Source organism: Podarcis muralis, chromosome 3 (assembly GCF_964188315.1).
Source record: "Podarcis muralis chromosome 3, rPodMur119.hap1.1, whole genome shotgun sequence".
Classification (NCBI taxonomy): domain Eukaryota; kingdom Metazoa; phylum Chordata; class Lepidosauria; order Squamata; family Lacertidae; genus Podarcis; species Podarcis muralis.
This window is the reverse complement of record NC_135657.1, coordinates 52,666,417-52,683,694: the sequence shown is the minus strand read 5'-3', so window position 1 is coordinate 52,683,694 and position 17,278 is coordinate 52,666,417. Positions and strand designations below refer to the sequence as shown.

The 17,278-nt window shown below is 43.2% G+C and overlaps 1 protein-coding gene across 1 annotated transcript in view; it reads left to right on the top strand.

Annotated features, from left to right (window-relative positions):
* Positions 1–17,278, top strand: part of IGF2R (insulin like growth factor 2 receptor) — a 71,875-nt gene that overhangs the window by 30,533 nt on the left and 24,064 nt on the right. The window contains exons 16-30 of the mRNA XM_028723827.2: positions 472–649; positions 1,227–1,342; positions 1,798–1,951; positions 2,591–2,767; positions 3,320–3,421; positions 4,532–4,633; positions 4,764–4,929; positions 5,818–5,988; positions 8,946–9,089; positions 10,166–10,344; positions 12,083–12,170; positions 12,694–12,912; positions 13,960–14,093; positions 15,273–15,370; positions 16,111–16,247. Of these exons, the coding sequence (XP_028579660.2) occupies positions 472–649; positions 1,227–1,342; positions 1,798–1,951; positions 2,591–2,767; positions 3,320–3,421; positions 4,532–4,633; positions 4,764–4,929; positions 5,818–5,988; positions 8,946–9,089; positions 10,166–10,344; positions 12,083–12,170; positions 12,694–12,912; positions 13,960–14,093; positions 15,273–15,370; positions 16,111–16,247 (2,165 nt within the window). The remainder of the gene's footprint in view (positions 1–471; positions 650–1,226; positions 1,343–1,797; positions 1,952–2,590; positions 2,768–3,319; positions 3,422–4,531; positions 4,634–4,763; positions 4,930–5,817; positions 5,989–8,945; positions 9,090–10,165; positions 10,345–12,082; positions 12,171–12,693; positions 12,913–13,959; positions 14,094–15,272; positions 15,371–16,110; positions 16,248–17,278) is intronic.

The window sequence follows — 17,278 nt, the reverse complement described above, 5'->3', positions numbered from 1 at the left end:
AATGGTATGCACATCGTCTAGGTATTATTTGTATAGACGATAGCATGCCTATCAGTTGTTAATAAGAAATCATGCCTTAAGTTGTACCTGTGTCAACCAGAATGGATTTAGCCTGTTGTTGATTTTTGCTGGTGGGTTTTATGTTAGGTGGGAAATGGTTCCAAGAACCCAGTCCAATGAACTGCTGTTGCATAGCCAGTTGGAGTCTCCAGTACCATCATGAAGAATGTAGGCAATGGTCCAGTATGCAAACAGTAAATTGGCTTTGAGTAGAGAGCACTGGTGCAAATAGCAGCAGGCATTCCTGCCTTCATACAGTGGGCCAAAGATGAGCCGTAAGGTTGGACTGTCAGACACTGCATGTATCCTTTAGGGCATTATATTAGCTTTTGCAATTCAAACGCATTGGTACTTGGGTATTTGCATCCCTAAAGGAAACCTATATGAAGTTCTGTTAATGTATATTTTTAGTGGTAAGGACACATGGAGTCTGGGGTTGCTCAGTTCTGAGCTCTCCTATTATGATGGAATGATTCAATTGAACTATCGAAATGGCACACCGTACAACAACGAGAAGCACATGCAACGGTCTACCCATATTACCTTCCTGTGTGATCGTGGTGCAGGCGCAGGTTCACCTGAATATCAAGTGAGTGCCAGTTGTGGATAATTCTTGTGCATCACATCCTTAGTTAAGTCCCCAATAGTTTAACATAATGAGAAGTTAAACCCTCCTAAGGGGAGAGGGAATGCCAGTTCAGAGGTATGACACACACTGCTTTTTTAGATCTTCCTTTATGGGATGATTAGTAGCAGCAAGAGACTTGCTTAATATCTACAGATAGTTCTTGGAGACTTCCATAGTAGATTTTAGCCTTATGGGTACTTGCACAGCTCTGCATTAAAAGTTTTCCAGTAAAGCGGTCATTTCAGTGGGCATGTGCAGAGGGCTTGCATCCCTGTAGCGAGAAGGAGCTCTATACACGGGCAGGTATGAAAAGTGTGTGTTAGAGAACGTTGCCAGCCGATGTTGTACATTTGGATATATCAACATAGATTTGAGTGGACTTTCTGACAGTAAATGTTAAGCTTCCATGTGTGACAGCAGAATCATACCACTTTGAAATAAAAAATGGCAGCTTCAGCTTAAAAAAGAGCTCTATTGTTACTCACCTTTTGCAGTTTTAACTTCTTTGTTTTGTGTATATATGATTATGGTAATGTAGGCAGAAGACAACTTCACTTACAACTTCAGGTGGTATACTCAATATGCCTGCCCAGAAATACCCACAGAATGTGTTGTCACAGATCCTCAAACCATGAAGCAATATGATCTTTCACGGTAAGCAAAACAAAATTTGGTGAAAGTAAAGTCTGGGTGGAAATGCTCAGCTGCCAAGTTCTTCCTGACCAAAGCACAAAACATACATTTCATACTTAACATTGTCACGGATAAGATCAGTAATGCTGCTGCTGTGTTGCAAAATTTTCAAACAAATGGATCACAAAGAAGGAAAGAGGGTGTGGAAATATTACTCACAAAGATTGTCCATTTGTAGTTATTGTTATAAAGTAATTGGTATTCCTGAATATGTGTGTGTGTGTGTTTGTATTGTTGCTTTCCTCATTTTGTGCTCTAAAACTGATCAGTATAATTCAGTTACTTTTTAGCATGCTTGTTGCAATGAGATGAATGAATGAAGAAATTCTGCATCATTGATAATAACTTGTTAAAAATAAGTTAAAATACAAATTGATGTATCCAAACTCAATATTTTTGTTTTGCACATTTTTCAGTTTATCATTGTCTGCAGACAGGGATAATTGGCAGGCAGTGGACAATTCTGAGCAGGGTCCACGCAAAATATACTACATAAATGTCTGCCGACCTTTGAACCCCATCTCAGGCTGTGACAGGCGGGCATCTGTCTGTGAAATGACGTACAGCAAGGTGAGCATTGTATCAGGAGAGTTCCTCTTCACTCTTTTATTTGGCCTGCCTTCTGCGCTTCCCTTTTGTATCTAATTTATTCCTGCAGGAAATCTCCAAGTCTTTAATTAACTTGAGCGCTTCCTAAACTTTAAAAGATTGACTTAGGATGCAGTCGAAGCCCCCATCTGCTGTGCTGGTGAGGGAGGATTGAATGGGGCAGAGGTCTCCCCTCACCCAGTCCAGGACAGCAGGGGGCTCCTAGTTCTGACTGCATAAGTGCAGCTGGGTTGAATTGTAGCCTGTTGGCTTCCCACCAGCAGGAGCCTGCACTTAGCCCATAAACAGGGTTGAGCAGGGAGATCCTGAGCCTTCACTTGAGAGCATTGGATCTGAGTCAGGCCCAATTGCTGTTTCAATTCCAGGTTTGGAAGGTTTGAAAGGAGCAGGCTTTTGCTTCCACCCAGATTCCACCCTAGCCAGCATGGGCTGTGGATATAATGGTGGCCATACCGCACCACCACTCCTGCCACTGCCTAGTTAGATTTTGGATTTCTCTTGTCAGTCCAGCAGGTGCTCTTCATAGCATGACTGCATATGTTCCCGAATTCATCATATAATTATTTTGCTTCAGAATGATGTTCTTTTTTCTAATTTCAGAGTGGTTCGCTTGAAGTTTCCATCAGCAATGTGGGGATTGCCCAACAAGAACCTGTGGTTGAAGGCCCTGGCAAAATCCTCCTAAATTATACCGGTGGCTCTTTGTGCATCACGGCGGAGGGTAAGAGTGAGCCTTTCACAAGCCTTGTCCATCTCGTCTGCTCCAAGGCCACTCTCGTAAGTTTCCAGCTAGCTTGCTTCTCCTCTCAGTATGGTGTCATAATGTTATCTGATTAGTCTACCAATTTGTGGATTTGTGGATAAATACCCAAGTCTCCCTTGAATATCCTTTGTTATGAAATGCAGAATGATCTTACTAGTGCCCAATTTCTTAGCCGTTTCAAAATGGAGTAAAAACTGCTCATCTATGCTGGCAGTTGAAGCATGATTTTAAAGGCTGTCCAGTGCAACTGATAAAGAGTCGGTTTCATCCCCCCCCCCCCCCAGGAAATTGCTAGCCTTGTTTTAGGCAGTGACTTGCTGATTACCACTTTTTTCTTGGTGTATGTTGGATGGGGGAAAGGATAAATTATTCTTGGGGAAATTTCTAATGCTTTGCAATAAAATGATCACATTTGCTTTACAAGCAAAGAACCTGAAATCCTACCCTCCCAAATTATTGGACCAAAAATTTGCAGCACACTTGGAATGTATCCCTATGGTGCTCTTGAAGCCAAGGCTGCTTGTATGCATTCCTTGCCATAACTTTCTGACAACTTGTATTTTCAGAGTAGTAGCCCAAGATTCATTGAGATGAAAGAATGTGTTGCAGTTTTCCTGTGGGAAACGGAAGCTGCTTGTCCCGTCACAACTGCAGCAGGGGATGCTCAGGTGAGTGGCAGAAAACACATGTGGACATTTGTGGGGGTTTTACCCATGTGTCATTGAATAGGTAAGCAGGTATCTTCACAACCCAGTGCTGTTCATGTCTGCTTGAGGCAAAGATGCATGATCACCCCAAAGCTTAACCTAAGAACTATTGCATTCTTGTAAGCCCCTGAGTCAAGCACTTGAAAAAGCACCGGCTCAAGTTCTTACAAAAAAGTACCCACCCCCCTTCACCTTGCCATTACCCCCAGCCCACCAGGGAGGAGGCCTTCAATGGGAAGGGCACAGCAGAGGCTGCTTGAGATCTACAATAAGCAAATTTCTGATCGACTCAAAGCCTACTTGCAAAGTGTCTTAACAGGGGCTCTCCCTTCTGCAAACACCCTTCTATTTCCCACAGCATCCTTGGGAGAAATGCAGGATACTAGCTTCTAAGTGTCCCTAAAGAAATGCAGGTTTAATCGGAAGCAAAACTGTTAAATCCAGTTCTTAAGCATCGTTGGGTAGCTTTTATTTGACCTCCCATGGTTGTAGTGAGAAGTGTGAGACATAGAAAGTACAGTTGTACCTTGGTTCTCAAACGCCTTGTGAATGTTTTGGCACCCTAATGCCGCAAACCCAGAAGCGAGTGTTCCGGTTTGCGAACGTTTTTTGGAAGCCGAACTTCCGACGCGGCTTCTGCGGCTTCCAGTTGAGTGCAAGAAGCTCCTGCAGCCAATCGGAAGTTGTGCCTTGGTTTTTGAACATTTTCAGAAGTCAGAACGGACTTCCAGAATGGATTCCGTTCAAGAACCAAGGTACAGCTGTACAATTAAATGGAAGGTTAGCTGGGTGTGACTTAACAGGGCACTGTTTCTGATTATAGAGCTGTAAAAGTAATTGGTATATGTGGGCACCAGAATCCTCCTTGAAGTAAGATCTGATCTTTTGCTTGATACCCATTGGTCTTTAAAACTTGAGAAGAGCTTAAAATTGGTCTCTGAGGAGCTGTGTCTAACCAGTATGGAAGATGGCCTTCTTGACTTGGAACTCAATAGGGCTACAAGCATTTTGATGGTGCATATCTATCATATCTTATTCTCTCCTCTTGATAAATGGTTTTGCTTTCTACAGAGCTGCACTGTAAAAGATCCCAACAGTGACTTTGTGTTTAACCTGGAACCGTTGGCTTCAGAAAAAAAATACATAGCCATGGGAATTGGGAAGTCCTACATGGTAATGTTTCTTTTCTTTTCTTTTCCAAACACAATACTTCATGTCCTTTGAGTTCATCCCTTTTGTTTTTTGCTGCAAGTTAGTAATTCTATGGCATCTCAGATATTTTATTATATGTTGAATCTCTTAGCTAAACATTTGTGGACCAGCGGAGGAATGTGCAGTTAACAGTAGCCTGCCAGCTGCTGACTCAATTGGTGGATGTGAAACAGAAGATCTGAAACACATTCGTTTGGTGAAACTGAACAAAACTCTTCAGCTGTCTACCGAAGGAGAACTGTCTCTTAAATACACAGGTAAAGTTGCCTTGCTACCTGTTACAAAGAGCCACTTGCTTCCACCCTCCTTGCAAGTAGGGGCAGCTGAGAGAGGTCCTTCATGCAACACAAGCGCAGGTAGAGCTGTGGCTACTCAATTGGGTTTCCTAAATCAGGGCATGTAGATTTCCTGATGTATGATACCTTTAAGATGGTAGAGCTAGACCTGAGTCCTCTCACTTCAAGCAATAATTTAGGCAAAGCAGCTAGACATTGGGTGAGCCTGTGTTCAAATCAGCTCTATCATCAATGCCAGGATTCTCATCAAAGATAGTTTCTTAAAGGAATCAAGATAATGGAGTAAGATCAGAAGCTGCATAAAACCAAGGGTAGCAATTTTACAGCAAATCTTTGACACAGCATATGTGTTCACTGTCCCACCAGCATCTTCGCATTTCACACAGGGAGATGGAAGGGGCCCACTGAGGCTGAGGGAATAGGCAACATTCCCTTGGGCAATGGAGACCAAGCTGTGTTCAGGCTTCCCGTTTAGTGATGTGTTTGCAGGAGGGCTCTGACAAGGGCAAAGCAAGCGCACCCAGTCAAATAGGACCCTTGGGCTTACTAAATTGAATACACAGCCTAAAGGCAATGCTTGACATCTTCTTTAGTCTAGGAAAATAGGTTTAGGAGGTGTTAAGTGGGGAGGTTCTCTCTTTGGTTCCTGTCAGCTGGGTTTGTCACAGAGTGAAAACATCCCTTTGTGAATTCAAGCAAAGTGCAGCAACAGCATCGGCCTTCCCGTCAAACTGGTGAATTTGCAGTAGACGCAAAATTCTAAAAAAGTTGGAGCTCTGACTTTTTTTTATCAAATAACTCATGTGGGTTTACTTTATACTTCTTGGTGTTTTTACTTCCACTCCTTAGGAATCAATGACACTTTCACTGTGACCTTTATCTGCAATCAATCCTCCTACCCCGGACAACTCAGATTTGTGCATGAAGAGATTAACTCTGCACGTAGAATTTATAATACTTTCTTTGAGTTTCACACGGCCTTAGCCTGCCCACCTTCTCCAGTTGATTGTCAAGTTACTGGTAAGTAAATGAATGTAGGGAAATTCATTGGAAAGGTCACTCGAATCTGCTTCAGTGGTAGAGATGTCCTGCAGGTGGCATGTTTCCTTCCCTCTTCTCTCCAGCAAGTGCTATGACTTGTTTCCAACATGCTCATAGTTTCCTTTCCCCTTAGGATGCACTTTGGGTGGGTGGGAGACTGTTAAAGAACACAGAGCGTAGAGAAATCTCTATTCGCCCTGCCACATACTACTTGCCCACAATAACCATATTTAGTATTTCCCCCACAAAAGCTGATTTTACCTTTCCCTGGCTTAAAACTGGGCTGTTTTGAAAAGCATTTGCCTTAGAAATATGAAGTGTTTGACTACCGGCACTTCCGGGTTGACGCGATCGGCTAATGGCGGATTCCCTCCGAGCTCCGGAGGGAATCGGCTCCGCTGAGGACGGGTCTTACCGTGCCGGCGACGCGGGGACCCTCAGAAACCACAGACGCGGATGTCTGTGGACTTGGTGACTCGGTGGGCACCTTAAGCGCCCTCCTTGACAGTCGAAGAGCCTTTTTAAAGGCTGCGGAGAAGGTACGAGGAGTGGCGTGGTGCTGAGAGTAGACCGCTACCTCGGCGGAGCGAAGCCGCAAGCCATTGCCGGAGAGCGTCAACTTTTTTCCCGACAATTGGACTGGAAACAAATACCCCGTAAGTAGAATGAAATTCGGACTTTAGAAGAAATTAATATCCCTAATCTGGAACGAACGGGGGGGTAGTGCTAAAGGGAAGTCCGCACCCCCCCTTTTTTATGCAGACAATTGGAAGCAAGGAACGAAAACCTAAGATCGGATTAAAAAATCTTTTTGTGCCTTTTTGGACTGACAAGAGATTCCATAAATTTGCGAGAATAAGTTTTTACTTTTTTATTTTAAAGCTGTGCTGGAGAGAAGAGGTGTTTTCTGAAAAGTTTTTACGGAGCCCCCCCCCCTCCAGGACCCTGGAGTGTCCTGTGTTAACTTAGCGCGAAAGAACGGGAGTTTGACAGCTGTCAACTGAGCTGTCAAACGGCTAGATCAAGATAAGAATATCCTTATATCTCTCTGACACAAAGGTGTTACATTTAACTAGAAGGGACTGGAAATAAAGTAACAACAAGTAACAATAAAGTACAGGACTGTTGGTGAGGAACTTTGAAAAACTTTGAACTTTGAAAAATGGAAATCCCCCTAGGGGGAACCAGTGATATTACAATGGTTGCAGAAGGAAAACTACTAGCAGAAATAGAAAGAACTCTTTTTCTCGTGGGAACTTTACAAGAGCAAGAGATGGTTATGGAAAAGCAGCTGACGACCTTGATCTCTAAAATAAACAACTCTGCTGATGGGAGTGAGGACTCGACTTTGAAAGATTTTACAACTGAACCAGGAAAAACATATTTGGAGCTGGTGGAAAAGGAGTCTGGAGGGGAAAAAGTGCAGGAATATGAACTTGTGCAGCCAGGGAACAGAGAAATCTTTTGGATTACAAGTTATAGGAGAAGAAAAGCAAAGGAGAAAGCCTACGGACACTATGGAGGGAAAGTTAAAGGAATAAAGAAACATAACTGGGACTTTCTCCCTTTTTCTGGCCTTGCTGACTGTGATTTGGGGGAATTTCTGCTAGAACCCTGGCAGCAAATCCGATTGGAATGTGATTGGAGAGAAGGTGAAGAGACTGTGTTCAACATCCCTCGAGACTTGGAGACCTACAAGAAGGACTACCAACAGAACAGGCGGAGAGAGACTCAAAGGGACTTAAAAGCCTCTGATGTGAGAAATCCGGGCTAAGAGTTCTACAAGAGGACAGTGATCTGGGAAGGGACAGATACCAGGGCAGGGAGGAAGGGGGGGGGGGAAATCTCACTTCATCTTATGTTTTTTGGGTTTTATTATTTTAATCTAGATTCTAATATGAAAAAGTGGAAATTTATGGTATAAGAACCTGGATCGATCTTAGAAAATGGATTTAAAGTATACAAGAGAACTAGATAATTAAATTGGGCCTAGTAAAGGAAATTAAGTTTAAGCATAACAAAAACAGGTTGAAGGGTGAAATAAGAACTTGCTGAATTATACAGGAGAATTGGGATGCATGGGGTGGGGGTGGGGGGAAGTCAGGAAAGAGGGTTATGAAAGAATTTTTTTGCTTTTGTTTTTTTTTGTTTTTTTGTTGTTATAAAATTTTGAAAACTCAATAAAAATTTATTAAAAAAAAATAATGAAGTGTTTGACTACCATCAACTCACTGAAAGTTAAGGCATTCCACTCTAAACAAAATCCATTGGCTGTTCCAGCCAAAGGTTCTGTTTTTGTGCTTAATAGCATAGTGATTGTGACATTGGGTTGTCTCAATGGTTGCTTTGCCCTAGCACAGCAAACATAAAGAGGCAACCTCTATAAAAATGTAGTGAAACTATTTTTTCTGACACAAAATGGAGTACCTGACAGGTGTTGATAGGAACCTTCCTCAGGGGCACTTGCCCAAAAGGGGGTTTCCGCCCTATTAAACCAACATCTCTCTTTAGAGAGTTGGGAGAAAAAATCTCTTCTCAGTAAGTGCTCTTGAAGAATGTTCATGGCAACACATGTTGAGCATTCAAGTTTTCAGTATGTTTTGGAGACGCTGAGTATTCTGTTCCTCCTCTCCTTTTTTATCTGCCTTGTGTAAGCTGCCTTCTACCCTCCATTTTGGATTTTATGCTGGCAGAAGCTCTTCCACTCCCACAAGTCAAGGCATTCGGTTCTGGCCGGTCCCCTTCTCTGTGCCTCATTGTGAGCCTGTTGAGCCTGTCTTTGCTTTTTACTTCTTGGTTTTTACGTGATCACACAGCATTTTGCTATCTTGGCTGCCTGGCTTGGATTACTGTAATCCTTTAAACTGGAGTCAACTGAATATTGCAGACTTAGCTTAATTAAGCATTTTGTGGTTTCTGGCATTACTATTTTTCAGATTCAGCTGGTAATGAGTATGACCTGAGTGACTTAAGCAGAGCAAGTGAGCCTTGGATTGCCCTGGATACATCAAAAGATGCAAAAGGAAGAACTTTCTTTCTAAGCGTTTGCAAGCGCCTTCCCCCCATCCCAGGATGCCCTGGTAAGCATTAGACTTGGTTTATGGGAACTGAGGGGCTGTCAGTGCAACAGGCTATATCCCACCACCTCAATTCCCCTTCTTCTCTGACTTCCTCACTCCTGGCAGTCTCTGTCTGCTTCACCTCTTTGGATAGTTTTTCCTGATACTGCGCAGCAGAGCTGTCATAGCCCCTCTGGGTAGCTTCGGTGATACACTTGAATGCTTAGAGAAGCTTGACATTCAAATTATTCAGACATCCACGAGCCAACTCTAATAAAGGCAGTCCTTGCACTTTAACTTGCCACTGAGAGAGGGTTGGTGAAATCCAGGTGAACAGTTTCTGAGCCTTTTGATAGATGCGGAGATAGTCGCTGCTACATTTGGGTGCTGTGGCATTTTATGGGGAAGCACACTGGTGTGCGGGATGCATGCAATTAATCTTCTTTTCCTGCTCGGGTTGGATTAAACTTTGAATTTATATTTTGCTATGGAAGAACAGTTGGAAATGACTTTTAGTTTCAGGAATCTTATGTGAAAATGCCAAGCTGGTGAGCTTTAGGGCCAGGACAAGCACCCTTAAGCTGTTAACAAAAAGGCAGAGATAGAACTTTTACAGCAACTTCTTTTTACTAAAAAGAAATTGATTACAAAGTAATGGTTTTTAATAACTTTGAGGGAAAATATTCCCATTTCAGTAACTCATTGACTTACACCGGGTTATATCCAGAGTTGATCTTCTTTGAGTAGTACCTGCTTCCATTCACAGAAGGGACTTTGATCCAGTAGAGACTCCCACTACAGTGATTGTGCCTGAAGTACAGGGTTCCTGAACTCTTTGAAACTGTTTTTCAGGGGCTTTGGGGGGAAAGAATCAGTTGCAGAGTCCCTTCTACTGATCTTCATGGGAGCATCTCATGGGTGGAGCTCCACTCACGGGATCCCCAAGTGCAATTGGTGGTCAGCCCAGGCACTGCTGGCTCCAGTACTCTTAAAGTGAAAACTGCTATGAATTACTCCTGACCTTCTTTTAAAAGAGATCAATGCAAGTTTTTAGTGGAGTTTAAAAGCACATGTTTAAGTGTTCCTTTTGGCTGCAGGTGGTATAATTGGATCTTGTGTGAAATACGCGGACAAAGGTCAGAGTCTTGGCATGATTCACATGCGTCCTCAGGCTGCCGCTGATGGGTCCCTTAGTATCGTGTACTCAAGTGGGGACACGTGCAAAGGTAACAGGCAGTACTCAACGCGGATCATCTTCCAGTGTGATCAAAGTATGGTAAGTTTTTTGGGTCTGTCTATTGATGCCGAATAGTCTGGATGTAAAAAAACTTGACTTCCTTTAGCAACCTTGCAAGCTTATTGAAGGGCTTGCCTGCATAGCTGCAGTTCCCCCTTCCCATTGTGCCTGTGCAGCTCTGGAGCTGTGTTTACATGCACTGCCAGGGTCCTTCCCCCACTTCCAGCCTGAAAGGACCAGTAGCCCTTCAAGTGAGTGAGTGAGTGAGTGAGTGAGTGAGTACCACATGCAGAGCTGCCACGTAGCTGCATCCTTTGCTGCCCAGATGGTCATTTTGAAGTGATTGCTGCTCATCCTGACAAACAAGGTGTGGCATAGGGACCCTTGTAACTTGCCACTAACATTTGATCATACAGTGGTACCTCGGGTTAAGTGCTTTATTCGTTCCGGAGGTCTGTTCTAAACCTGAAACTCTTCTTAACCTGAAGCACCACTTTAGCTAATGGGGCCTCCTGCTGCCGCCACACCGCCGGAGCACGATTTCTGTTCTCATCCTGAAGCAAAGTTCTTAACCTGAAGCACTATTTCTGGGTTAGCGGAGTCTGTAAGCTGAAGCGTATGTAACCTGAGGTACCACTGTGTTCTCTTCTTCCTTTTCCCCCATCTGGAGATAATTCAAATGCTTAGAACTAGCAACATTATTTTGTTATGAGATAGGAAGCAGCTGAGCTCTTCAGAGTAGCTGATCAAGCTTGCTTCTATTTGCAAAGCATATAGCAGCTTATTTACAAAGCGGACTTCAAGGACCCTAATAATACTGACATGGAATGTACATTTACTTGAGAAGCACACCTCAGTATTGCGAATGAGATGCAGTATTCATTCTTGTGCTCCAGTTTCCTGAGCAAGCAACACCTCTCTCCTTTTTTGTGACGTTCTGAACTTTCAAATCGTTATGGTGAATTAACATAGTCCCAGGTAGACCCCTCTAAAAGCTGTAAGTATGTGGGACACATGTACATGTGGTGCCATCATCTGGCTCCTCATATTCCAGCTAAGGCAGCCTTTCACTCCCCCAACTGCCACCTGCTCAAGAACCATCTTGCTCTGAGAAGAAGACAGATTTTGCTTTCAAAAGGGATTCTTCTCTCTCATTGCTTATGTCTGCTGTTCTACAATATAGTGGTAATTTCTCCTTGAAACATTTCTGTGTAATCCGCTTTGTGTGGTACAACTGAAAAGATTGCATCAATATTGCAGCGCCTTGTGCCAAGTTCAAAAGTCTGCTGTTTCCTCATGGAAGCAAGTACTTTCATTTCGGGCCAGCCACCTTGGTATTTCTTCGTAAAATGAAAGGTGGCATATAAATTCTTGTAACAATTAACAACAACAACAGCAACAGGTTACAACTTTCTACATGGAAATCCCTCTGTGTAGGCAAACAATATGTGATGCTTGAAGTGTGGGCCATGTTGAGTTCTTGCCTAAAGTTGTGCCAGCAGCTTGAAAAAGACCCTTCAGTGGCACTTCAGGCTTAATTATGCAATATACTTTTGTCCAGGCTGATTTTCTGCATAACAGGTATATAAAATAACCCTGGACAGATCAGTGAATAGCAAGTATCTAAGATTCACATGTTTTCTCACCACAAGGAATTTGGATCAGTTTGAGTCCTGGTTACATAACTTAATGGTGGGTGAATTTATATACTGAATTTATATAAGGAGATAAACAGAACTTCATGTCTAAAGCTGACAACAAACTCCTTTTTACTTAGGGATCACCAGTGTTTCAACATGAAGACGACTGTGAGTTTGTGTTTCTTTGGAGAACAGTAGCAGCTTGTCCTGTGCACAGGGTTGAGGGTAAGTATTTGTAGTTAAATAAAATTATTTAACTAATGTATCTAAAACTCTTGGCAAAAAAGTAGTACATAATTGGAATGCAAGAAGAAATAAGACAATTCAGATGGCCTTAAATTACCATATGTCAGGAGTGCTCTGATGGTGTTTCCTGCTTGGCAGGGGGTTGGACTCGATGGCCCTTGTGGTCTCTTCCAACTCTATGATTCTATGAAATTATCTATCTACTGAGATTCCAGATACATGGCACAGCTGATCTTAACTTGCAAAGCATTTTGAGTAGAAAATAAGAAAATCATATGTAGCTTTTGTTAATGGAGTGATTCTGCAAAAGTTTGCAAATGCACTCCTTTCTCATACAAAACAACTTTCCGAAAATAACTGCAACGTTCTGAAATGAACAGATGCACACATTCATATGCAGAAAATGTTATCTCTGGTCCACCTTTGGACCAAGGCGTTGACCTGGGAATAAGGCTTTGTGTGCATGTGAGTAACATTTCCCTGGGTTTGGTGTTCTTTTAAGGTGAGAACTGTCAAGTAAAAGATCCAAGGTATGGTCATGTGTATGATCTGACACCGCTTCGTGGGAAGGATGTGAAAGTGAGCACTGAGGAATATGACTACTACTTCAGAGTCTGTGATGGATTAACAGCGGGGAAGTGCAAAGAACCAGGAACAACTGCAGATGTTGTGTCGGCATGTCAAATTAAGAAACAAGACCCCAGCTTTAAAAAAATAGCAGGTAAGATGTCATTCTGGGATGTAGCGGCTTGGATATATCAGGGGAAGTTTGCCTGGCTTCAGAGGGGAGGATGCATGAAGTATCAAGGTGTACTTCCAGAGCAAATGTCCATCTAAGTAGTTTTATTTTAAAATCCACACATTTGTCTAGTATTTCTATCTAGTGGAAGGAATACCTCTTGATGTTCCTGAGATTTCCAGCTAAGTCATCATGTAGCTGTGATGGCTGTTGTAGGCTATTCCCACAGCTAACATTCACCTGCCTTCCGTGGGTAGTATTAGCATTTGACCTTGAAGTCCACAGTTGAGAACTAGTAAAATAACCTTGAACCCAGTTGAGTTTGGAGATGGCACCTCCCTCCACATACTTCCACCACAATTTCTGATCAGATGCAGCACTGTGCTCAGATTCTGTGTATGAACACATGCACACTCAGGCACTAGACATGCACATGTATGCATACTGTAACTAAACACAGAGTGGGGTGTAAATAAAGTACATGTGTACACACACCTTTATTTTTATATAAATACATTTTATTATATAATGTGTTTTGACTTCTATTTATGTTCTTGTTGGGCAGGCTGAAAACAAGTTAGGTATTGTGTATGCGCAGAGTGTTGAGTCATGTTGCCTGTAGAGCCCTTCTGGAGATGTCATTGCATTTCTGTAGTGTATTGAGTGGAAACTGGGTTGGATAGTGGGACCACTGGGAAGAGGAGATGGGAAAGGGCCAAGATCATGTCCCAGGTCATGCTCAGGTCAGCATACCCCCCACCCTCCCCAATTTCAACAAATCTGCAATCTTAGCATCAGTGGGGGTGGAATTGCTATTAAAAAAACAACTAGATACTGAAATGGGATGAGTCCAAGCTTTTCTTTTTAGAGCTGTCATTCCCTAGTGTGCTTTGCAAGCTGACTGTTGACAAAATAAGGCAGCATTGGGGGACCCACTGGGCCGAATTAACTTTAGTCTATATGGCTAATGTTTACAGTACAAAACTCCTATGCCTTCAGTTAGTATACTCTTTATAATTCACTGTTCAGGTTTGAAAACTACAAAGCTGACATACGAAAATGGATTAATCAAAATTAACTACACCAACGGGGAGACATGCCACAAGGTATATCAGCGGTCAACAGCCATATTGTTCTATTGTGATCCTGAAAGTAATTCGCAGGTAAGCAGACTTGGGTGTTAATCTCAGATGTGATTGTCAAAACCCCTTATGTAACTGTCTTCCTGCAAAGCCATAAGCTCTAAGCACACATAGCTGTAACCACATAGAGCCTGGGTGGGCAGACATCAGACTTGCAGGATCTGCATGGCCCTTTTTTATATATAATTAACTAGAACCTAGAGATCCACCTTCCAGAGCCTGGTGAAAAAGAATATAGTCTGAATAAAAATAGTCTGAACCTAGGAATTTTACTTTGCATTCCAGACTGGAGTGGAGACACGATGCTTCTATGCACAACCCCCCCCCCCCCACTCTATCTCCTCCCTGCCCCGGCCCTGGCAAGCTTTCTTCATTTCAGCTGTATAATTTAGAGGAGGAAAAGGAGTCATTTTTGTGCTGGCATTTTTAAACAACTGGGAATAGGGGACTTACTGATCTACTGCGAATCATTGAGACATCTCCCAGATTTACATTCTGCCCCTGCTGGCCATATGTGCAGTTGGAGATCAGGGTTGCACAGGCATGCGCAGCCCCTGAGCCCACCTGATGGGCCCTACATGAACACTACAACCGCCATGCACTCATGTGCATAGAGCTTGGTATCTGCAAGTTCATTCCATAATTGCCATTGCCCTTCCCTCTCCACTGACTTTATGTGGCACCAATCATAATTGCACAGGTAGATCCTCATTATGCTCTCATTCAGCTTATTTGTATGCAGCATGTGAATCAGGTAAGTAGGGTGGGCCAAGAGTACTGAAAACCCAAATATTGTTAGGGCAGCTAAATATGTTAGTAACAAAATTACTTTGTTTTTTAAAAAAGAAAAGGTAAAAACTGCTGAGCAAATAAATAAAGTGTAGTGTGAAAGCAGCACATGCCAAGGCGATGAGCTTGAATCCGTTATTTATCTTAGTCAAAATACTTCAAATTCACCCTTCTGGTTAAAATCCATTTGGTCTTGTTTTAAATTTTTGTATGAATAGGACCACAGTGCATTTCCCCAGTATAAGATGTAGATGGTGCATTGGAGCAGAAGCTCCTTTTTGCAGATGGTTACTGTTTTGCATAATCCGTAGTCCAGACCTCGGATGGGGTAGGGTTGTCTGCTTTCAGCCCTACTGGTATTGTCGGCTTGTATGTAACGGGTTGTGGGGGGTTTTACCTTTCTTTTCTCAGCCAGTGTTTCTGAAGGAAATGGAGGATTGCACCTATTTGTTTGAGTGGCACACTCCTCTTGCCTGCCCACCTTCCAGGTCTATCGAGTGCTCCTATAAGTAAGTTGACTTCACCTGGCTGTCAAAACAATAAATTTATTTCCTCCCCATCCCTTCTTTAGGGCTTCCTGTCCCGTCTGTGTTAAATGGCGATGCCTAGGCCATTAAAGCAGCTATTCAGTATGATTATTTTTTTGGAGGGTGGGGGAGAACTCTTGTTCCCCAGCCATCAGCAGAAACAACTAACAAGTGGGTGGTGGTGAGATGGTGGATGTCAAAAAAAGAAGAAGAAGAAGAGTTTGGATTTGATATCCCGCTTTATCATTACCTGAAGGAGTCTCAAAGCGGCTAACATTCTCCTTTCCCTTCCTCCCCCACAACAAACACTCTGTGAGGTGAGTGGGGCTGAGAGACTTCAAAGAAGTGTGACTGGCTCAAGGTCACCCAGCAGCTGCATGTGGAGGAGCGGAGACGCGAACCCGGTTCCCCAGATTACGAGTCTTACGCTTGTAACCACTACACCACACTGGCTCTCAAAGAAGACTATCTCTCAAAAAAGACTATCTTGTTGTACAGATTCTCAGATACTGAACCCCTAGATACTTGAGAAGCTTTTGCGCGGCTAGAGTAGTTAATAGAAGAATGGCGGTCGTTCTGTTAGATAAGCTATGTGGCAGGACAGGAAATTTTGCTTGGATTTTGATGGCACTTTTCTGCACTCCTTACATTGCTGATGTGCTTTTCCGCAGGATGTCTCCTGTTAACTTTTTGGCTGTAAAACGTCCTTTGTTCTGTTGCAGAGACAGTACCGGCAACTCATACGATCTCTCCTCTCTGACACGGCATAAGGAGAACTGGGAAGCCATTTCAATGACTAACTCTACTCAAAAATACTACATTAACGTCTGTAAATCTCTGGTGCCACATCGAGGAGCGGGTAAGAACTGGAGAGACAGCGCAGGCTGCGTGTGCCCACAGGCAGGAGTGGGGCTGAGTAGAGGGATTGAACTGCACAGGGGCAGGGTGGGAAAGAAGGGAGGCCACAGCAATGTTGGGGACCACTTCACCATAGCAAGGCATTTCCGCAAACCCATGTGCTGTTAGAAGTGCGTGGCCTTGACTGCCTGCTGGGTAAATGTTAGAAGGCAGAAAGCCACACCCACTGACAATCATGTTCTTCCCATTGCTGCTACCCAAATGTGTGTGTGTGTGTGTGTGTGTGTGTGTGTGTGTGTGTGGCAGTAGTGTTGGATCCTGTAGCAGTGTGACTGGAGCCCCAAGATCCCTTAGGGAGAGGGGGAAGACCTATCTCCACTTACCTCACAGCTAAGCATCCTGTCTGTTGCCTCGACACCAGGTGAAAAGCATAGCAAAATTTGATGTTGCTTGCAAGATAAGCTGTATATTGGGAACTGGAGTGTCATGAAGAAGGCAATCCACTGTGCACCCGCTGCGTCTTGTTTCTCATATTGGGCTTCTCCATGTAGAGAGGGCAGGTGTATGCTGTCTTCACTCTTTTATGGCTGCAGCTGTGTTATGAAACCTGCTGTGTCCTATTTAAGGCTAAGTGAAAACTGTAAGCATCCTGTAATCTGATACTTCTCCTAGCATTCTCTGTTTGTGCAACAGTGTACCAGTTCTGCCTCATTGTCTTAAAAATTACCCTGGAGCAAGGGAGGAATGACCTACATAGCTTCCTTGAAACTGAGAACATTGGTGTCCAAAGAGTTGGATGTGGGATAAGAGATTTAAAAGCACTGTTATAACCCACTGTAAATGCGAACATAGGTTTTTTACATGGTAAAAGAGTAGTAAATGGAACAGCTCCTACCTTTGATTGTGAACACACTGTCCTTGATTCCTATTGCTCTTTGCAATGTTTTTTCCTAACCCTGGTATTTATTTTTGTGTAGTCGTGGGAATGTGTTCTATCTTGGGAATAACAGCAAACCAAGACATACTTGGGAG